This window comes from Antechinus flavipes, chromosome 4 (assembly GCF_016432865.1).
Source record: "Antechinus flavipes isolate AdamAnt ecotype Samford, QLD, Australia chromosome 4, AdamAnt_v2, whole genome shotgun sequence".
In the NCBI taxonomy this organism is placed as follows: Eukaryota; Metazoa; Chordata; class Mammalia; order Dasyuromorphia; family Dasyuridae; genus Antechinus; species Antechinus flavipes.
In genome coordinates this window covers 9,415,970-9,438,132 of record NC_067401.1, presented here as the reverse complement: position 1 = coordinate 9,438,132, position 22,163 = coordinate 9,415,970, and the positions used below count along the sequence as shown (strand labels likewise).

The 22,163-nt window shown below is 49.9% G+C and overlaps 1 protein-coding gene and 1 long non-coding RNA gene across 5 annotated transcripts in view; one reads left to right on the top strand and one right to left on the bottom strand.

Annotated features, from left to right (window-relative positions):
* Positions 1-494: 494 nt before the first annotated feature.
* Positions 495-22,163, top strand: part of PER2 (period circadian regulator 2) — a 53,145-nt gene continuing 31,476 nt past the window's right edge. For 3 of the 4 annotated variants that reach the window (XM_051999433.1, XM_051999434.1, XM_051999430.1), the window contains exons 1-4: positions 495-2,786; positions 11,705-11,797; positions 21,085-21,325; positions 21,883-21,945. In XM_051999433.1, coding sequence (XP_051855393.1) covers positions 21,108-21,325; positions 21,883-21,945 — 281 coding nt within the window. In that variant the 5' untranslated portion in view covers positions 495-2,786; positions 11,705-11,797; positions 21,085-21,107. The remainder of the gene's footprint in view (positions 2,787-11,704; positions 11,798-21,084; positions 21,326-21,882; positions 21,946-22,163) is intronic. The other variant, XM_051999431.1, reaches the window with a different exon arrangement.
* LOC127563160 (uncharacterized) lies at positions 3,949-6,416 on the bottom strand. Its single transcript, XR_007953905.1, has 3 exons — positions 5,947-6,416; positions 4,375-4,599; positions 3,949-4,097 (listed from the first exon to the last, which is right to left on the bottom strand). It is a non-coding gene; the product is annotated as an uncharacterized LOC127563160 (long non-coding RNA).

The following is a 22,163-nucleotide window of genomic DNA, read 5'->3' as shown; positions in this document are numbered from 1 at the left end:
GTGCTAAACACTGGAAAGCTTTACAAGTCATATATTGAATTTAGTATGCACTTAAAAAAAAGCTGTCCAAAGCAGAGATCCCCAACTTTGGGGATATGGAAATGGTCACACTTGGTGGCTTAGGTCAAGTTTAGGATAAGACTAATTTAAAAAGATCCTGTATGCTTCCCCCTCCCCTTTTGTATTTCTCAGGTCCCCCATGAAGTCCTGCAAGTTAGCAGAATCCTAGTTTGTTTAATGGACCATGAGGAGAAAATGACTCAGGGCTGAAAAGCTCAGATGGAGCCACACAATTCTAGACCCTCAGAGGACCTCAGAGGTCATTTGAACCAACGTTTATCTGAAGCAGCATCCGCCCTCTTAAATTCCACCTCTAGGGTGCCTGGCTCTGTGCTGGGAGCTGAGGATCCAGAGGACACTGCTATAGAGTCCCTCCCAGAAAGGAGGTTACATTCTCTTGAAAAGAGAAACAGTGTAAATAAAGAAAACCAAAACAGACACAAAGTAATTTGGGGGGGTTAAAAGGAAGGATGCTAGCAAGTGGGAGGCTGAAGGAGGTCAGGGAAAGTGAACAGCCAGCTTCTGCTCCAAGACCCACAGTATGGGGGTGGGAGGGAAGCCATCACCGGCTCTCTCCTTGGCTCCTTTCCTCTTTCTCTTTTACTCTCTCCTTCCTTTCTGTTTCCCCCTCTTTCTATTAACTGGACTGCTTTGTTTTCCCCCTTGTTCACAGACCCCGGCACGATGGCTTGCACGGAATAGGCGCTTAGGCAAAGACAGCTCAAACGCTTTCAGTTCTTTGGGGCGTTGGGAAAGCTTCTTCTTCAGGTAGAGTTCAGTGGGATTCGGTGGCTTCCGGGCTTCCTTTTAGCTCTCAGCTGGTCACAATCATTTTCCTGCTGGAAGCTGGAGAAGCTCCCCGAGCCCTTGACTCGGAGTCTGCAGAGGCTCTGTGAGTTAGGCTGCCACCTGGGCTCACCATCTGGGCAAATCCAGTGAGTCACTTCCCATCTGTAAAGTGGGCATAATACTGGTACTCTACAGGTGGCTGTGATGAAAGTGCGGCTCCATCCGCAGAGCTGGGACCAGGGATTTCAGGGACGTGGGGAAGAGTGGAGGAGGGGAGACTCCCTTCCCTCAGGCAAGCTGGCGCTTTCCCAGCAATTCAATCTGGAAAAAGTTGCCTCAAACAGGAAGCACTGGCAGGGGTTAAGAGAGGCTTTCCTAAGGTCACATGGCCGGGATGTGTCCGAGGCAGAACTGGAATCCCAGGCTTCCTCCCTCTGAGGACAGCTTCCTCTGCATGGCTTCTCCGGCTAAGAAAGGGGGTGGTTATATTGTGATGCTCTTGGTCTAGCTCAGTAATTATTAACTGGGATGTCTGGCCTGGGGCTCGGTACTTCCAGGAGGCGGGAGTTCGAATCCTTCCTCTGGCAGCTTTTCCGTCTCCTTCCTCATGTATCCCTGTATATGTATGTGTAGGGAGGTGGGGCAGCCGGGTGTCCGCCTCCGGAGTCCGGAACACTCAGGAGTTCAAATCTTGCCTCGGACACTTAACAGCTGCGTGACGCTGGGCAAGTCATTTAACCCTTCACCTCAGCTTCGTGCTCTGCTAGGGAAGGGGTGGCAAGCGGCGCCGGTTCTCTGCAAGAAAACCCGCCGGGGACATGAGAAGGGACTGGTTCCCCCCCACGAATCTGGCTCCGGACGGGAGCGTGTATGTGCACAAGTGCACGCACATGTGGGTCTGGTTGGCGTCCAGCTCCGTGGGCGAGAGGAGTTCATGCAGTGTACGGGTAATGTGTATAGGTGTTATGTAAACACAAGGAACGCGCCTCTGCACCTCCGTGCACGCGCAAGCCCCCATCTGCCGTAATCGCTTTCCTCACGCCCTGGGCCGCGGCCGTACACCTGAGTTTATGTGCATCTTTATTATACCCGGATACGCCCCGGTCAGTGTCAGGACAGCGCGACAACGCATCCCCATTTCGAGGCGGGCCCGCCCCCGCACGCCCCCGCGCGCCCCGGAGTCAGTCGGAAGGCCGCCAGTTCCCGCTCCGCCGTGCAGCTCCGCGCTCCCCTCTTCACGCAGGCGACTCAATCCTTCCCCCGCCTCCCGAAGGCAGCTCAGCCCACGCCGAGTCGCGGCTCAAACCTCCTTCCAACCGCAGCCTCCGTCACGCTGACGTCAATGGAGCCGGGCGCGTCCCCGGTGGGTGGATGTGGGGGCCAGTCTTGAGTCTTCCCCCTCCCTTCTCTCCCTTCTTTTCTCCCCCCCCGCTCCCAAATGGATTGATCCACTCCGCTCCCCTCTTCCTCGGGAACGCCGAAGGCTCTTGAATGAAGCAATCCGGGGAGCGGAAGTGGAAGGAACCATCTGGCAGACCCCGGGGGAACCTCTCGTGTTCATTGAAGGGCTCCGCGCCGGAGTGAACATGGTGTTCCATGTGCGTCTTATGTAAAACGAGCGACAGGCAGCTCACCCAATAGGCACGAGGAACTGGGCGGGGTCCCCGCCCCACTATGCAGATGAGCCGGGGCTGCCTCCAATGTCTGGGCGCGGGGGGCGGGTCCGGCGCGTGCGGTCACGTTTTCCACTATGTGACAGCCGCCCGGCCTCGTAGCGCTGGCGAGCGGCGGCCGCGTCGCGTCGTGTCCGTGTCCACCTCAGCTCAGCCTCCACCTCGAAGACAGCCGCTCGGGCCCCGGCCCCGCTCTTGCGCCGCCGAATTTCCGCGCGTCGTCCCAGTGCTGCCGCCGCCGCCGCCGCCGCCCGGAGAGCCTCGGTGAGTGCGGGCGGGGAGGGGGGGGTGTCCAGAAGGCAGGGAAGGGTCCTGGGGGGAGGGGCGCGCCGCGGGGAAGGTGAAGGGTCTGGCCGGTGACGTCACCGCTCCGCGAACTCCGGCCTGCAAAGCGCTTTGGGGGGCGATGCAGCTGAGGGGACGATGCGGCTAAAGGGACTCGGAGGAGCTGCGGGGGTGGGGGAGCCGGGGAACGAGAGGTAGTGGAAGCTGCCGGAGGGCAGGCTTTGCCTGCCAGCTGTCCGGCACACAGCTGGCGCCTAATCCGTACTTGTTGCGGAATCCATAGAAGTGTACTTGTTGCTTCCTCCTTCCCGGAGAGTGCAAACCCTGGGAGGCAGGCGGGGCAGCCGTGGGCTCGGCCCTCAGAAACTGGAAGGTCTGCCTTCTCTTCCCGCCCCCGGCAAACCTTGACCCTGAACCCTTTAGCCTCAGTGATCTCCTATATAAAATGGGGGTAGTCCTAGCTGTGTGTGCAAAGCGCTTTGCAGATCATGACGCTCTTACTAAATGCATGTACTCCTGGTGGGAGCGGAACAAACGCTTGCTTCGGGTCCGCTGGTGCTCTGCAGGCAGAGCACCGGGGCGCTTGCTACCTGTGACGAGGAGCCTCAGTTTCCTCCCCGCAAAATGGAGGCGTTGGCGTCAGCTGAGCTCCCATCCAGCGCCAGACCCGGGGTCGGCTCTCGCGGGCTGCACTTTAGGCTAATGGCGAAAGCCCTGGGTTGGGGTCCGGGGTCCGAATGGATCCTCGGGGACCTGCGGACCCTGGAAGAGTCTCAGAATCTTTCCTAGAAATATTGATGGTGCCCTTGGGGTGATCCCCAGCACTGTGAGGATTAAATACGATGATCTTTGGGTAAAGGGCTTATCAGAACCAAAGAGTAGAGCTGTTAGAAGGGTCTGCTCTCTAGAACCGCCTCCCGGCTCTTTCTGGAGCAGGGATCTTGCTTCCCTCCTTCCATCAGTCTAGCCCCTGGAACAGTGCCTCTCTGTGGCCAGAAGAATCACATGCATTTGTATGTGCAAGGAAGCTTATTTTCCATGAAATCAATGTGCAAGGGAATCATGCACCAGTCCCACCAAATTCACATTACTGTTATTTTTGGCACCAAGGAGATCTCCTCCAGATCCAGATCCTTTATAAATCACAGAAGACAGCGAGGGGACAGAGATTGTGACTCAATCAGAGCCTTGGTTTAAAAGGGGTGGGAGGGGGGAGCTCCAGAAGTCTCTGCTTTCCCCAGCTAGCTTGAAAGGCCAGTGTCAGAAATGAAAATTCAGGGTTCCTGGTTTCTATAACAAACAGGTGTTTCTTGGAGACACAGGCAAGAACCAGCTTGCGGCTGATTCATCCTGGGCCAGTTTAGTTTCCTTAAGGTTCTTCCTATTGTTGGCCTCCAGATAAACTGGAAAAGGGAATGGCAAAGGGCTCCAGAATCTCAGCCCAAAAGGGGTATCTTACCCAAAGGGGTGAGAAAGAAGAGTCGGATATGGTTGAAAACAATGACTGAACAGCAAGAAGCTGTTTTGGGGGTTTGGGGGACTGGAGGTGCATGGGTTTTATCCCTACCGCTCGTGCTGACTGAGCTGCCTCAGAGAGATGAATGGGAGACCTTCTGTCGTGAGGGAGGGAGGCAGGATCTGTGCTATAGGCTTGTGTGCTTGGGCCCAGGGCTGTGTTGTGGCTGGAGATTGGAGACTGCATCTGGAAGCCCCAGATTTTACGGGTGAGAGTGGATTCTGAGTTTAGTGAAGATCCCGAGTCACACAATCTTTTTAAACACCATTTGTGCACCTAGAAAGATGTGCAGAAGAGAGGGTACCACAGTTCTGTGGTTCTTTAATTCTTACTTTCTGGAGCTCTCCCCAAGAACCAGCTCTGGCTGCTTCCTTTTATCTGGGTCTTCAGTCTCCAGCACCTGGAACAGCGCCTCTTGGTGGTCTGCAAACCTATGGCCAAGGCAGCTTTCCTGGTCTACATTTGTGGGGCCGTCTGTTTTAAAATCATTGAGTAGCCTAACCTTATTAAGTTTCATTAAGCTGATGGCTAGACTGAGCTTACAAAATGACTTCTTAAGAGTTATTTCTTGTTGGAGATGGCTCTCCTCCCGGGACTGTCAGCTCACTGCTAAGAGTAGTGATGTTCTCCTTACACACCTGAAACTTGTCCATCGAGAAACTTCCTCTCCTTAGAATGAAGTCAAGGCCCAGGAGGTGATTGGAGGAGCTTCCTCGGGAGCAAAATGGACTTTGCCAAGGGCAGTCACTCGCTAGAGGCCTGGACTCCCAGCTTGTTTATTCTTCACTTACGCGCTGTTTTAGCAAGCATCAGGCTGCCTCCTGCCTCTCCGTATTTATTTCATAGTCTCCTTCCCAGCCAAATCTTCCCTCTCCCTGTTCTCTGATCCCTCCCCAAATTTTCACATATGTGTATGTAGACACATATACACATACACAGACAACATTTCTTCCTTATGTTAGTTTGTATGGGTATATGTGTGTGTACACATGGACACACATACCATTCCCTCCCCAAATTTACACACATGCATATGTAGACACACACACGCAGAAAACATTTCCTCCTCAGGTTAATTTGCACAGATATATGTATGTGTATGTGTGTGTATGTACACATGAACACATACACCATTCCCTTCCCAAATTTTCACACATGTGTATGTTCACACAGACAGCATTTCCTCCTTAGATTAGTTTGTGTGGGTATATATGTGTGTATACATGAACATACATACGCCATTCCCTCCCCAAAGTTTCACACATGTGTACATAGACATGCATTTACACATGCAGACATTTCCTCCTCAGGTTAGTTTGCACTGGTATATGTGTGTGTACACATGAACACACACATACACCATTCCCTCCCCAAATTTACATGCATGCATACATAAACACACACATGCAGACAGCATTTCCTCCTTAGATTAGTTTGTGTGTGTGTGTGTATACATGAACACACACACACCATTCCCTCCCCAAATTTACGCACATGCGTACGTAGACACACACACACACACACACCATTCCCTCCCCAAATTTACGCACATGCATACGTAGACACACACACACACACACACACACACACACACACACACACACCATTTCCTCCTCAGATTACCTTGTGTTTGTCTCATTTTTTTCTCTTCGGGGTGCTTTGTGAGGGGGGTACCACACACAGGCACACGCCATTTCCTCCTTGAATGTTTGTGCATGTGTGTGTTCACATGCACAAGACCCACAAGCGCACAGGTCATTTCCATGATAAATTTCTCCCACAGCAGAATGTTAGCTTCTTGAGCAGGAACACTTTTTCCCTTTTTTCTTTTCGATTGTGTGACTGGCAGCGTGGAGGGGGTCCAGACGGTCCTGGCAGGGCTGTAGTGCCAGTCGCCCCCGTCTGCCCTCCATGCCAGGCTTGCCCATAGAGCTGTTCATCAGCTCGCTCTTGGCCATGGCACTGGTACCCATTTGTGCCCATGTGAGCTTTGGCCATTAGGTGGCAGCACAGTCAAGCCGCCTGGCCGGTGGGCCGGTCAGCCGCTGGTGGCCAGTGAGCATGTGTGGCTCGCTTCCCTCAGGGCCGGCCCTTCTCTCAGCCACACTCCGCACAACAGCCGCCCCAGGCCGCTCCCCCTCCCAGCATGCCGAGCCCCCCTTTTCCCCCTTGCACCGGCCCTCTCTCGGCCCCCGCTTGCTGTCCGTCTCTGTCCCCAGCTCCCATTCGGGCGGTCCGCAGAGCCCTCCCTCCGGTATTCGGACAGCTTGCTTCTGGGCCTACAGCAGATCAGACTCGGGCAGTCTGCCAGGGGTTGCCAGAGGTTGGCACATGGGCAGCCACTTGAATAGCCTGAAAGAAAAGTGAGAAGACATTCTCTTAAGAGCCCCACTTATGGCAGGCCGGGGCCTCCCGGCAGGTATATGTGGCCTGTCTGTCTTGGTACTTAATCATCTCTTGTGTACACGCATTGATTAGACACCTGCTGTGTGCACCGAGCTCAACAGAGCCCGATCCTCTTGTTGTGCTCAGGGAGTCTTTATTCTAATTGAGGAGGGAATCGGAGTGAGCTGTGGGCCTGGGGAATGGGAGGATGCGGGGCAAGGATGCTGCTATGCCCAACCCAGTCCTGTGGCCCAGCCCCCAAGCTCAGCTGGAGCAGGAGCTCCCTGCACTAACGAGGGCATTTAGGAAGTCTGGCAGGGGGCTCCCCGACGGCGTGGGTGCCGAGGACCCCGCGTTGTCTGCAGGGGCTGCCCTGGTGTGGGGGGGCCTGCACAGCCTCTGGCTGCTGGGTTCAGGGGTGTTGAGAGTTTCCTTTGTTACCCCACCGTTGCCATGGGAGGTTCTGTTTGTTTATTTCACATGGTCCAGCAGGCCTCCTGCTTCAGGGCAGCCTCGGGGAAGGGTTTGCCTCTGGGGGGGGGGGAAGTTGCTGGGAGGGGGCTGTGACCAGCCGCTCCCTCTCTGGAGGCACACTGGGCTTCTCCCCGAGGCGCTCGGCTGTGTAGGTGCTCTTGTTCTGATCACCACTTTGTTTGGCCCGCAGTCCAGGCGCCCAGAGGCCCTGGGGGGCCGCCTTCCTCTTCCTCTGACTACCCCCCTCCCATAGGAGGAAGCTAAGGAGAAGAGATGGGAAGAGATTGGAGGTGCAGGGAGAGCTGGCAGGGCTGGGGATCTCAGAGGCTTAAGCAGCTCCTGACTCTTACTCTGGGTTATTTGCTCCTCAGAAAGCGGAAGTACTTGACTGATGGCTCGGGTCATTCCAGCCTGGCTTTTCTGTGGAGTAGGAGGCTCCCTCTTACCCCGCCCCACTGCCCCCATGACCAAAACATGGGTGCAGTGACCAGGGCCTTCTCTGGGAGGCCCAGATGTCCTGCTTGGGCAGGGAAGTCACTTTGAAAACTATCAAGGGCCACCTCGACGGGAGATGCTGCTGCCATTGTGGCTCAGGAGCCCGCAGTCTGGCTCCCGGTGGCTAATCCGGCCTGGGGCTTCCTGACCAGAAGCAGAGCGTCCAGAACAAGGCGGGTGGGTGACAAGGGTTCTGGGATGCCCTGGGCAGCTGTAGCCAGAGCACAGGCGTAGGTACGTCCGGGCACCCCGGACCAGGATGCTGAGCAATCAGACTTGCCGTGCAGTGTTTGAGCGGCTCGTGGCTTGGGCTCCGCGACACCCAAGTTCCAATCCAGCGTCAGACACCTCTTAGCTGTGGAACCCCGGGCACCCCATTTAACGTCCCTCAGCCTGAGTTTCCACATCTCTAGGATGGGGATAAAGCACCAAACGGCCAAGGCTGTTGTTGGCATCCACTGAGATTTGTAAAGCACTTAGCACATAGGAGGTACTTAATAAATGCTTATTCCCCTCTCTCCTGCCCCCTTCCTCTATCATTCTCATTGTTTAACCTGGAGAAGATAATGCTAAAAGCAGACAGTGACTTCTTCGAGTATCCAGCAGGCTCTTGTATAGGAGTTGGGGCTAAGGACCGACGGTCAGGATTGCAAATGACTTCCTTCCTCTCTCCTGGGATTGTCGTGAGAATCAAATGAGGGGCTGTGTGTAGAGCATATGACAGGCCTTAAAGGCAGGGATGAATGCTTGCTAATGTCATCATCACCATCACCATCACCATTACCATCACTATCACCATCACCATCATCATCTTCATCATCATCATTTGGGCATTAGAGGGGAAGTCGGACTTACTGTAAGACTGTCTAATTCTATACTTACCTTAGTAATTTAGCAACATAAAATATCCTGTATGCTTTGATTTGAACATAAAATGATCACATGAGATATATAAAATGTAAAGTGCTATTTATTTGTACATGGATTACAAACTTACCAATTGGATTTACTTTAGTCATTTTAAAATGTGAGTTAAAAGGAAAAATGTCTAGTTCTGTTCCAACATTTTGAGCTTTGGGACCTTTTCTGTTCTCTGCTGGACCCTCTAAACGCCAGGAAGGGCCACTGACCCACAGGAATTGGCAGGTAGGGTTTCAAGAGAAGGGAGTGTTTGGATAGGCTCGTAGGAGAGAGGAGGGATAGATGGCAAAGTCCTTCTGAGAGATGAACAAGGCAGCTCTTTTCCCTTGGGTCAGAAATGGGGAGAAAGCAGCACTGGTTCCCAGGGAGCCCCAGAGCTTTGGCTGCATTCTCCTTGTCAGCCTCGAGTGGATTGTCAGAGGCTCAGGAGACCTGAGGGCTGGACCCTGTTTCTCTGCCCTCATTCTGGGCAATGATGGTAACAGAGAAGGATGCAGATGGGAGAGGTTATTCTATGGCAATGGGCCTCCCAGGGGTTGTCTTTCACTTCCCCCTTTGTACTTCATTTGTGTACGGTGGCCTCCCAGGGCTATCTGAGGGAAGGCTTAAGAGGCCGCTGCTCTTTTTGTTGTTCTGTGTGGAACTATTAGGGGTGTGCGTGGGGAGGAGGAGTCTGGGACCATAGGAAATTGGTTTAGTCATCTTTGGCCGTGTTCAGCTACTTTCTCCCTAGAGCAGGGCTGACAGAATTCGTAACATGGTTTAAGTCCAGAGATTCTACTCAGAATCAGGTTTTTAAATTCATAAAATAAATCACATAGAATTGCTTGCCAAGGCAACCAGTTCTAATGACAAGCCCATTGCCCCAGTTAAAGGTACTGTGAACACCTAAATGGCCCCCTCACCCAGAGGCCCTCGACTCTCCAGATGATGGGTGCCCTCTGCCAGTCCTTCCATTTGTCCGTCCTCGATTTGACAATCTGCAGTTTGGACCCAGGATTTTAGGATCAGTTGTGGGGGAAGCGTCGCCAACAGATCTTGGAAGAAGAAGGAATGTGGCTTGTCTTGCAGTCGGATGTTAAGTGTGCTAAATGTTTCCCCAAAAAATGGGTTACTCCTAGAAGAATTAAGTTGTTTTCTCCCGAAGGAATACTCTGTGTGGACAGAGAAAATAGAATGATTTCCGGCAGAGGCTGGTGTGAAGTCGCCATCCAAAAGACCAAGAGAGTCTCCAAGCCCGGGAGAGCCATTCGCAGACCAAGATGTGATTTCAAGAGAACGATTTCATTCCAAACCACTCCAAGTTCATCGTGGCCCTTTTTCGGGAGAGAAGCAGCAGAGGGGAGTGCCAGGAGATCTCCTGCTTCTTTGGCCCAGTTCGAATCTTTGCTTTCACACCTAGGAATTCTGTGACTTGACAGTCATTCGCCTAGCCCTTGTGAGGTGATCCTGGCCCAGCACTGGCTCAACCCACTTTACAGGGAGCCCCCCACTCTACTCCTCCCTGCAAGTGGTTCCCTCCGCCCTGTACTGGAGGGAAGGGGCTTCCTCCAGCGATCGCCTGCCCCCTGGAAGGGCCGGGAAGTGTTTTCTTGTTACCAGGCAATGGCTCTCATTTTCCCCCTTTTTGGTTTTGAGTTGTACCCTGAGATCAAGCAGGCCAAGCCCAATTCATCCCTCCCTCACAAGGCTGGGGCTGCTGGTTCTTTCTTTTTCCGGTACCCTGCTTAGGTAGGAAGTTAAGCAGCAATTGTTGAATAAATTCATCCAGAGGAAAACAGAGGTGAAGGAATGCTCAGCAGCCTCTTGAGGGGGCCAAGCCTCTGACATCTCTCCTGGGTCTCTCTCTGCCTCCTGGCACCCCTAGTCACCCTCCATTCATAAAAACAGGGCTGACTGTCTCTTCCTCTCGGTTCTGCTTGGTATTTAAAGCCCTTCACACCCTCTTTTCCAGCTTTATTACTCCTTGCACCTCTCCACCCTCTATATGGTCCAGTTACACTGCCCGGCTCTTGCTCCTGCTGGCTGCTCCATCTTGTTTCCCTTACTCTGGCTTACTCACCTTGTCTAGAATGGATCAAATGAGGCTGAATAAGAAAAGGGACAGAGGTGCATCTTTCCCCACCCCTCCCCTCTCCCTTCCTCTTCCCTTTCTTTGTCCTTCCTCCTCTTCTCTTCCTCTTTCTCTCCTCCTTTTCCTTCTTCTCCCTCTCTCTCCCTCTTCCCTCCCTCTTCTTCCTTCTCTTCTCTCCCTCCTCTCTTGCCTCTCTCCTTCCCTCTCTTTTCTCTCCCTCCCTTTTCTCTCCTGCGTCTCCCCCTCTTCTCTCCTCCCTCCCTTTTCTCTTCTCCCCCCTTCCTTCCCTCTTTCCCTTTCCTAAGTTTTAGGTCACTTCTGCCTCCACAATGTCTTTCATATCTGTCCCCTTCACTCCAGCCTCTGTCTGGCTCATTTCTTGATGGCCTCCTCCCAGAATTCCCTGCCTCAAGGCTCTCCTTCCCAATCCATCCTCCATCGAGCTGCACAAGTAGGTCTCTGAGGTCCCTCTCTTCCTCAGTAAATCCCAGTGTCCCCCATGACTTCCTCAGGAATCCCTGTTACCAAGCTTCCTTTCCTTTATGGACAGTTACTGAGCCTGGTGGGTGAGGGGAATGAATTTAGTGACTTCCCTAGATTGAATAACACCTCTCTTAACTTTTCTCACGAACACGATGGAAAGATGTTATTTCTCTCCTGGTTCCCACAAATAATTACATTCACCATGAACTACCTTGTGTTGCTTTGTAAATGGGCAGAGCAAAACAGAATATGTTAAATGATGTCAGAAGGATCCTTGGAAATCAGACAGCCCAACCTATTGGTTTGACAGATAGAGAAACTGAGGTCCCAAGAGACTAAAGGTAGATAGTGGCCATGTCAGAGCGCCTATGGGTCTGAGCTACCAGGCCAGGGCTGTTGTCTACCTAGCACTCAGCCTGTCTGGTTACTTCTGAAGTCCTTCCAGGGCCATGGGAGGCCTATAATACCAAGGAAAGGGTTAATACCCGTATCTATGAGGGCTTCCTAAAGGGAAATAATGCTCACTGAAGTTTCACATTTTTCTTCCAGGTGGATCTGGAACAATTTTAGCCTTTGGAACTTCAAATACACAATTGTACTGGTGACTTATTAAGACATTCCTTGTCCATTTTCTCCAAAGTGGTAAGTTTATTCTTCCATTGTTCATTAGTGATAAGTTTGTTTTTGAAACTTTCCATCATACAAACTTTAAGGGACATATCCCTATTGTCTTAACATGGATATCGGCCTTTCGCTTTCCATATATTTCCTTACTCAGCTTCCTCTAGGGGCTTCCTTATTGATTTGGGTTTAGCCAGATGCCAGGGATGTTGCCTCATCATCATCATCATCCTAACTCATATTTATAGAGTCTTTTGCAAAGTTTTTCATTCCCGACAATCCTAACATAGGAAGCACAAGTATCTCTGGTTTACAAATGAGGAATCTGGGCCTGTGAAGGCAATTGCCTTGCCTGCATCACCAGAAAAGCAAAGATCCTGTCAGGCAGCATTTGGCCCCCCGCCCCTTTCTTCATGTCCACGGCACCTCCTCCTTTGGGCTTTCTCTGCCTTCCCCAGAATATTTGCTCTCTTGGAGGGGGATTTCGGGGTACGGTGGGGTAGCACCATCAGCTGGGGCTCTCTGGGTCTCCCGCCCTGTTAATGCAGGGAATGTGGAGAAGAGCCAAGAGCAGCTGCAGGCAGCCCAGCAGGGGACGTGTCCTGGCCAGTGGCTTCCTTCCCATTCTCTTGTGTGAGCTCAGGTCTGGAAGTCAGCAGGGAAGCGTTACCACAGATAAGAACACAGGGGCTCTTACAGTGACCGAAGTGATGTGGGTCTTGCCCAGGTCCACACAGCTAGTAAACAGCTGGGAAGGGACCCAGATCCAGAGCTTCCGACTCAGACTGAGCACTCTTTCCTCCACTCTTCCTCCCAGCTTTCCTTCTTTGTCAATAAGCTGCCATTGGGCATGTAGTCTGTGATCCTAAGTCCAGGGGGGCCTAAGGGCCCCCAACTCTTGAGGGGCAATGAGAGTAACTTGATTGAAGAAGGAAAGAGGCTCCTTGGAGAAAGCATTGCCACGGCTGGGGCTTGGAAGGGGGCTGAGGGGCTGCTCAGCCACATCCTGGTTAGCCACTGCAGGACTGTCGGAGCTGAAGTACTTACTTGGGCAGAGCACGGTCCTGGCACACTTAACCCATCCCAGGTCCCCTCATGGAGCTTACAGGGAGTTGTGGCAGACGGAACCTGCTTTGTGCTCACCTCGATATAGATGGCGGCAGAAAAGCCTCAGGGTGAGGCACAAGGGACACAACAGGGCTGAAGACGGAAGGCAGGGGCTCTTGGTGTGTGCCCTGCCATTTGGGGAAGGGCTTCCTGCATGGTGGTCTCCATGTCCCTGGCCACTCGGCGCCACTGTATGATGAGGAAGGATATCGGACTGGCCCACATTTAATAGAGCTCGTGGACAGAGAGCTGGAATTCCTGGGGCGTTTCTGATTCTAAAGCCGTGTCACAACTTCTGGAGTTACCAAAGTCAGTGTTTGTGCAAACTTTTCCCTGGTTGTGTCCATTCCCTTGGATGTTTAGACCGCTCGTGCACACGCTGGTCCATGGAAAAGTTGCCCACAGCATCATCGGGTCATGTCTTATTTTCCAGTTGTGTTGTACTGTCCAAGTGAGCAGCCACTTAAGCATCACTTAAGCGTTTTGATGAGGAAACAATTCTGATTTAATCATGGTCTGCCTACATGGCACATCATACTGTGAAGATCCAGACGCAAGGGGCCATGTCAAGAAAGTCCTGGCAAGTTAAAATGTTCAAAGCTTGAGCCCTACACAGTTGGATGATGAGAATATAAACCAGGATTTAATTTATTAAGACTTTGTTGTGGGTTTTGAAATTTGCTTTTAGGAATGGTAACTATTTAAAATAATATTAGTGGCCTTTTTCTCAGACTGTCAGGGATGACTAGCTCTGTATTTACCCAGACTGGGCCTTGAAACACAAGCAGCCTGTTGCCAGGACTAGACACAAATTTCTAATTGGAGAAAAATAACTTCCAAAAATTTCAACATGTAGGAAAAGGCTCCAGAAGGCAGTTTGCATGAATTACGGTGACACCTCACTCCCTCGGCGGCACAGATACATATAAAGCATGTTCTGTGTTCGAGAGGCCAGAACACCAAGACCCACTCTACCCAGGAGTCCCACACCATGGCACAGGCACTGGGAAGTGCTGCCAGGGCGCGCCAAGGTCAGCTCTTCTCCATCTGCCTCTGAAGCCAGTGCTCAGCATCATCAGGGAGGCTGGCAAAGTGGCTCTCAGCCTCCACTGCTAGACCAGCCAGGAGTAGAAACTGGGCAACAGGGGACCGAGAACCATCCCACATTTAGACAGTCCCTTAGCTTCCGCTTAGTCCTTGGTAAGCCAAATGGTCCAGCCTTGTCTGTCGACCTGCGGTCCAGGATGTGCTCCAGGAAGAGCTGAATTGGGGCAGCCATGGCCTCCTTGGCCTAAAAAGTTTGGACCATATGACCGAAGGAAAGCGGAATAAATGCCTCGGGCTCTTCCCAGAGACAGAAGATTTCAGGTCCAACCAGAAGCCACAAGAAACACACTTTGGGATGGTCTTCATCTCATGGAGCAATGTTCAATGGAAGTCTTTGCAGAAAGAGCCCTTTGACGACAACCCCAGCATCTATTCCAACTAATGGTATAGAGGAGGAAGAGAGAGAATTCTAATGAGGAACTTGTTAAGACCCTGCAAATTAAATCCATGTGAAGGTGGATGGAAGCGAGGTCAGGGGAAAGTAGGCTGGAAAATCCAACGCAAGAGTGAATCTGAGAGTCCCCAGATACATAGACCGGCCAGAAGTTTCTATCTGTCCACCAAGAAGGCTGCCTCTGGTCCAAAATCCAGAAGGTGGTCCTTGGTGTGGGTGAGATCATCAAAAAGTGAAGTTACAGCATAATGCACAACAAAAGTCTTCTGGGGTCCAAAAGATCCCACACTTTAAAGATCAAAATGTTTGCAGATCTCCAAGAAAGAAGAAGGCTGAGAAAGAGTGAGAGGATACCATGAAAACACGTCCAACTTGACCTTTTTGAAGAAATTGTTGATGCCAAAAAGTGGGAAGTGAAGGAAGGAAAGGGTCATGACACCACTTTTAACTTCACAGACTTGGGATGCTTTCCCCTTGACCTTCGTCTTCCAAGCTCGGTTTGCTCCCTGGGGCCTTTTTTGGGCCCCTCCTCTCCTCCTCATCCTCACAGGGGTCTGCATCTCCCAAAACTATTTTGTTAATTGGGATCTGTTTTCCATAAACTTGTACATGAATATGTTACCAAAGGTCTGGTCACTTCTCATTTATGAGAAGAAAGCATTTCCTTTTTGTCTTTGCATTCATGCCGCCCAGCCCAGTACCTGGCAACCAGGAGGATTTCATTGATTGGGGAGGAGGGATTTTCCACAGGGGCTGGGGCCATCTGGGTCCCAATCTGGCCCCCAATCTGGCCAGACCTCACCGAGAGCCAGTAAAGACTTTGGCAAAGCCGAAGAACGATTGTTGTGTGGACCGTGGCAGCCTGTAGCAGGCGTGTTTTGGACAGATGCTTTAACTTTAGTAGCTAATGTTTAAGTGAATAGCCTTACAGATAGTATTGGTCACATTACTTTTTTCAAGAATACAGAATTAAATGCCTGTCAATATTAAAGTTCAATAAAATCTAAAGAAGTGAACATTATATGTGTATGATTCAGTTTTTAAAGAGATCACCAAAAGCATTTTGCTATCTTGTATATAAGTTAATAAAGAGCCACAATTCTTTCTCACCGTGTTCTTCTCAAGAGCTCTGTCTGAGTGCTGCGTTCATTTGTTGTGTCTCCCTCTTCCATCCCTGAGTTCAGATTTGGCTGACACAGTGTCACTGGCCAGATCCCTGCTACTGTGGCCCCTACTCTCAGCCCCTTGCAGACCACCCCCTGTAGCCCTCCTGAGCCAGATGCCAACATTCTTAGGGATGTTTCTCCGTCTTGCCGGTCCTGGCTGTTTGGAAGGCAGAGCATCTGTTTTCAGAGGGCATACATAGCACCAGTTCTGAAGTGGCAGCACAACTCTTATTGTCTGAGATTACTAAGTTGGCTCTCAAGGCCTCTCCCAATCTGGAATTGTGGTGTTTTCCCAAATTCAGTTTTTTTTTTCCTGGCACTTTGATAGCCCAAGGGAGTTTTTTAAAACTGGCATCCTGCCATTGGGCCTCAGCCCCGCCGAGGTGAGAACCAAGTGGCAGAGGACATGGCAGTTTCATCTCCATTCCCTGGGACCCAGGCTAGGCTCTATGAATGAATCACCAGTCCATACTTTGGGCCACAGCCCTTGCTGACTAGCTCTGAGTGTTTCAAATTCCTCTCTACCCTGCGGGCCAGCAGACTGCTGTTCACCCATGGGCACCATTTTTGACTCTCCACTCAACTGAGATTTGAGCTGACCATTGTCTACTAGCCAGAACAAGACGGTGGCAGTTTCTAGGCCCTCAAACCCAAATTGTCCTTCCATGGAGCCACTGAAATAAATGGCCAGGTCTTATGCACGAAAGTCCCATTTGATTCCATTCCTTTAGCACTGTATCACTAAGAGAACAGTGAATGGTTGGCCCAGATTGGAGAGTTCCAGAAGCCTCATCCAACCTGCTGCCACAGTGCATCGAAGTGGGTTCATCCCTGCTATTTTATAAGGAAGATATGGGGACTCAGTACTAGGTCTTCAGAGGAAGTGTAATAATCCCTCTGTAACTTTTGAAATTGTTCTCTCTAAAAATGATGAATTAGTCAAGAATGGGGCAGAGGGAAGGGCAGATTGGACTGCTTTTGAGGAATCGCACTGTGCTTTTAGTGACTTCAGACTTCTCCCTAAAACAAAGACCTGTCCACATATTACCAGTATTCTTTGAGGTATGGAAGTCATGGAACGCCAACTGAAATTGAGGTTTACTGGAGAGCTAAAGTGTGGCAGGTATGTGGCAGGAACGCGCAGATATGTGGAGGCGTGGAGGACTGTACCACACTTTCTTTTTTTTCCCCCATGAAATGAGATTTTTTAAATTAATTATTTTAAAGCTTTTTATTTTCAAAACATATACATGGATAATTTTCCAACACTGACCCTTGTAAAACCTTGGGTTCCAAATTTTCCCACCTTCCCCCCCCCCAGATCACAAATAACCCAGTATGTATCAAATATGTTTAAAATATATATATATATGTTGAAGCCAATATATGCATACATATTTATACAATCATCACGTACCACACTTTCAAAAGAATTTCAAAGAAGCATTGCAAGAGATATTGTGAAGCAATAGTAACATAAAATGTCAGCCAGTCCTCCAAGCACAACTGATTGAGACTCCCAGTGGCGGCCCATGCAGAAGCCCCCAACTGCACTTTGGTTCATTATGCCCTTGGGTGGTGGCTTGGCAGGAGACTCGGAGCAGGAATGACCATGACCCAGACTCCGTAGGTGTGGAAGGCTTCAGGCCACACTGTTGCAGGGAGTGCTTCTGGGCTTAAAATGGGAGAGATATGGCTCCACTGGTGTATTTGAGATGACATAAATGTCCTTTGAGACCGTCATATATTATTTTAGCCAATTCCATAGCAGTTCATTTCAGTTTGGGGTACAGTTCTGCAGTGTATTAGTGGGATAAATCTGAGATAGAGATTCTCTTTCTCTGGGCCTAATTCCTACATATGTAAAATGAGATTGTTTCTTTTTTTTAAATTAAAGCTTTTTATTTTCAAAACATATGCATAGATAATTTTCAATATTCATCCTTGCAAACCTTGTGTTCCAAATTTTTTTTTCTCTTCCTTTCCCCCACCCCCTCCCTAGACAGCAAGTAATCCAATATTTGTTAAACATGTGCAATTCTTCTATACATATTTATATTATCGTGCTGCACAAGAAAAATCAGATCAAAAAGGAAAAAAATGAGAAAGAAAACAAAATGCAAGCAAACAACAACAAAAAGGTGAAAATACTATGTTGTGATCCCCACTCAGTTCCCACAATCCTCTCTGGGTGCAGATGGCTCTTCTCATCACAAGACAATTGGAACTGGCCTGAATCATCTAAATGAGATTATTTCTACGGGACCTTTCATCTTTGATGTTTTTCTAGAATTCCTTTTGGTAATCCCTGAAAGAACCAATGGATCAGGCAGCTAGCAGGGCTCTGACAACAGGAACACAAGAAGATCTGAGGGATGTGGGTCCCTTAGAAGGTCCCCCCTCCCAGAAGTCCTCCTCTGATTCTCTGCACGTTATTATAATGAGTACAGTCCATTTACATAGAACAGCCCAGTGTGCAGTAGATAATAAGGTTGTTATGATCTCCTTTTTGCTTCAGAGCTCTGTGAAGTATGTAGCAGAGCCGGGGGACAGACTTGAGCCCCTGACAACTTGGTGATTGGGTTTTCCATTATACCATCAACTTCAGAACCAATTATTCAATTAAGACCAAGGTTTTTCCCTTTTTCTAGAACTTTGTTCATTTAAAAATGAGCTCCTGTAGGTCTTTCAGGTAGCCTTTGAAGTGTACAACTGATGGAAAACTTAGATCTGGTCATATATTCCTTTATCAGGGGTCCTCAAACTTTTTAATAGGGGGTCAGTTCACTGTCCCTCAGACTGTTGGAGGGCTGGACTATAGTAAAAACAAAAACTTTGTTTTGTGGGTCTTTAAATAAAGAAACTTCATAGCCCTGGGCTAGGGGGATAAACATCCTCAGCTGCCACATCTGGCCTGGGGGCCGTAGTTTGAAGACCCCTGCATTAGATGAATCAGTGAATTCTAGCCCATCATGTTTTGGTCAGACAGGTCTGGCTGGAAGTGGATTTCTCCCCTTTTGTCTGGATTACCCCAGGTGGGGTGGTATGGGCAATAGGTAAATCTCTTGTTAACCAATCAGAGTTGATTTCCACCCTCAGAAACAGCCACTCTTCCAAGGGCATTGAGAAGGTTCCATAAGGGGTTTTTGACTAAGAAGAAACAGCCAAATGACAATCTTTTTATTAATTATTCACTAGCATAGTTAAAAAAATGATTACCCAGAAACTACACCTCTTGAACTTTTCATAAGATACAGACATGAGCTAAAAGTGACCTCCCTGCCCAGAGGAAGCAGTTGTTTTCCCCATTGTGTGAGTGTGTGTGAGATGAGGTGAGCCTAAGTAGGTAGAGGGGAATCCGGTCAGAGAAATGTGACGCTCGCATCGACAGCACAGAGAGCCAGATTTGGACTGTTGGGCAGTGGAAGCAGCAGTGGTGGACACCACGCTTTTTGTGTGTCTCCCCTGGAGGATATTTGCTCACGCCTCTGCCATCTGGAAGGCCCAGTTCTTCTCACAGAGGAGGGATAGGACCTGTCCTTAGCCAGTTGACCGACTGTCCAAAGCATGCCCAAGACTGTGAAGGACCCTCTCCTCTCTCTAGTTTTTTTAAGTGTTCGATCATCATTTCTGTGCTGGCCCTTTCCAAAGTGTCCATCCCTAATCTCCCTTCTGAGCTACAATCCCAAATGAACGCCTCACTGCCTCTTGGACAGCTCTCTCTGAGTAGCATGAGCACCTCAAACCAGCCTGTCCCAAACAGAATTCATTGCATTTCCCCCAAACCTATCTGCCCTCTGGCTTCCCAGCTTCTCTCGGTGGTACCACGGCCTGCCCAGGTTCACAGCTTTAGAGTCGCTCATCCCTGACGCTGTTAACTGCGCTTTCCCAGCATCTGTCTCACCATCTGATCTCTCCTCTTCCCTTCTCTGGCCTGATTCAGATTCTGCCCACCACTAGTGCCATCTCCCCTGTCTGCCATGCGATGGTCGATGTGACACTGACCAATCAGTCCTTTATTAAAGCATTCGGGGGTCCCATGTTGCCTTTAGAATGAAATGCAAAATCCTTGGGTTGCTGTTTAAAATTCTCCACAGTACAGCTCCCGTCTACCTTCCTAGGCCTGTTTCCCATTTCTGCCCACGTGGTTTCACTAAGATTCACCTCCTCAGTGTCCCCTATACACCTTAGAACCTTGTCCGGAAAACAGTCCCTCCACCCCTTCACAGCAGAGCCACCATCCCCACAGAAAGCCTTCCTCATGGCACCTCCCAGGTTATTACATTCTTTCTGCTCCCAGGCGGTTAAGTTGGGGTCTCCTTCTCTCTCTTGTGCTCTCTTGGTCAGTCAAAGGATCTAGCAAAGGCTTCCTTAGTTGCATCGCTTTTCCAGGAATGTGGTAGTACCAGTCCGCCCTCATACCCATGGAGGTTCCTTTCCTCGCTCTAGCGGGGACTGCTGTAGGTGGCTGGGACTCGCCTTAGCCTCAGTGGCACCCTGTTCCACCTGGACACGGCCCCAGCAGAGCCATGGCACAAATGGACTTATATGCCCAGCTGAAAACTCTGATGGGCCTGAATCTCTGCATTTCCTTGGGTGCCTGGTAGTAAGTGCTCTGTGCCAGCTTGGGCCAGACCTTCCTCACTGGGCAGCAAGAGGCAGAAAGGGCATCCACTGGGTCCTTGGCGAAGGCTTGTTGAATCAGACTGGAATTCTTCATCAGTGATTAATAAAGGAGGTGATCTTATAGTCAACATCTCCAATACGTTTAATGCTATTAAGGACACTAACAAGGTACCAGAATAGCAGTTAGTGCTGATGGATAACTATTGGTGTCTATTGGATTGGGGCTTTCAGTTGCTTTGGGTCGTTCCAGGGGCAGCGTCCAACCGGTTTGGTCACAGGAGGCCCTGCGTCACTCATTCTCTTGTTGGCGCTCACAAATACCTGTGGTAACGCAATTAAAGAAGGGACACCCTAGGATGGGGGCCTTAGCTTGGGCTTCCCCATGTCCCCCTTTCCACCTTTAGCCGGTTACAGTTCAGACTCCCTAAACTCACCCCATTGAGCAGTTAATTAAATGAAACTGAAACAGATGATGGGATTGGCTCTGCTCTGATGCAGACACTGGCAGCTTTATTAAATTTAAGTCACCATTGTTTTTGTGAATAAAGATGATGAACCTGCACCCGGGCAGAGCCTTTAGGGGTGTCAGTGTGTGCTAATTATTAACAAGATTGTGAAGAAATAGAATTCATCTTCTTTAGTAAAAGTAGATCTTGTATAAACAAGAGAATGCTCCTAGCCTTGTGACTAAGCTTTTAAGGAAATGCATTAATATATATATGCATAAGTATACATGTAAAATTTATATGCCATTTATATGTTTGTAGTTAACAAATATGTTATATATTGATTATATTCATATATAAATCAAATAAGTATTTTAAGCAGGCTCCATCGGGTCACTCAGCATAGTTAGACATTTGCTAATTGTTCCTTCACACCTTGAAAAACTGTGTTTTTCTTTTCAGCAGTCTTACTTCAAGAGGACACAATGAATGAGTGTTGTTCCAAACTGGCTTCTGACCATCATAACGGAACCGAAGGTCAGAACGTGGATGCCCTCCAGGAAGACATCGAGATGAGCAGCGGATCGAGTGGGAACGAAACAAATGAGAATGATTTCAGTGGGCGCGAGTCTCCTGGCAACGACTCTGACGAAAACGGGAAGGATTCTGCCATGCTGGTGGAGTCCCCCGAGAGCCACAAGAGGTCTGGTTCCTCAGGCCCCCAGCTGCCCTGCTTCTTCCCTCTTCTTGAGCCATCGTGACGCTTTAGAGTCCAGAGTCTGGCCCTCCTCTCCCCCCACCCTGGCCCCATCCCCAGCTCTGTGGGGCATCCCCTCTGCTCTTCCCCTTAGACCCATGGCCCCTCTCTGTGCTCATCGGTCAGAGAGCGTGTGCGCTGCCACAGGCCACCTGGGCCGCCACTGCGTGCTGACCCTCGGCAGACTCTTAGCACCCCCTAAAGAGAAACGCTCCCTCATGTCTTATTTCCCCAAATAGGAGTTTTCTGTCAAGCTTTTCAGCTTGTAGCCCAGTGCTTCACACACAGTGAGCACCCAATAAATACTTTAACCTTCCATTGAAGATCGTAAAGTTTATCCACCTCATTTTAAAAGTTATCTGGCTCACCCAAAATCCACCCCAACACCCTCTTAATTATTGACTTTTGAGTGTATTCCCTGGTCTGATTGTTTGCGGTGGGGCAAGTATGGGAAAAAGAAGGATTTGTTCTAAATTCTGCATTCCTGTTTTTTGTCCCAACAGTTCGAATGCTTTTAGGCTGATGATTGTAAAATCTGCCCACAATCCATCCACCAGTGGGTGCAGGTATGTCTAACTATTTGAATGTTCTGAACTTGACCCTTTAAAATATCCAGGAGGAGGAGAACAGCCCTGGGAGCTTTTTTGGGAAGCGTGATATTCCCGGGCCGTGGTCCCCCTAGAAGCACCAAATATTGCCGTGCAGGCTGGCAGGATGGTGGGGTCATAGACTGGTGTCCCAAGGTGTCGCAAAAGAATTAGGCAAAGGACAACGTTTTATTGTA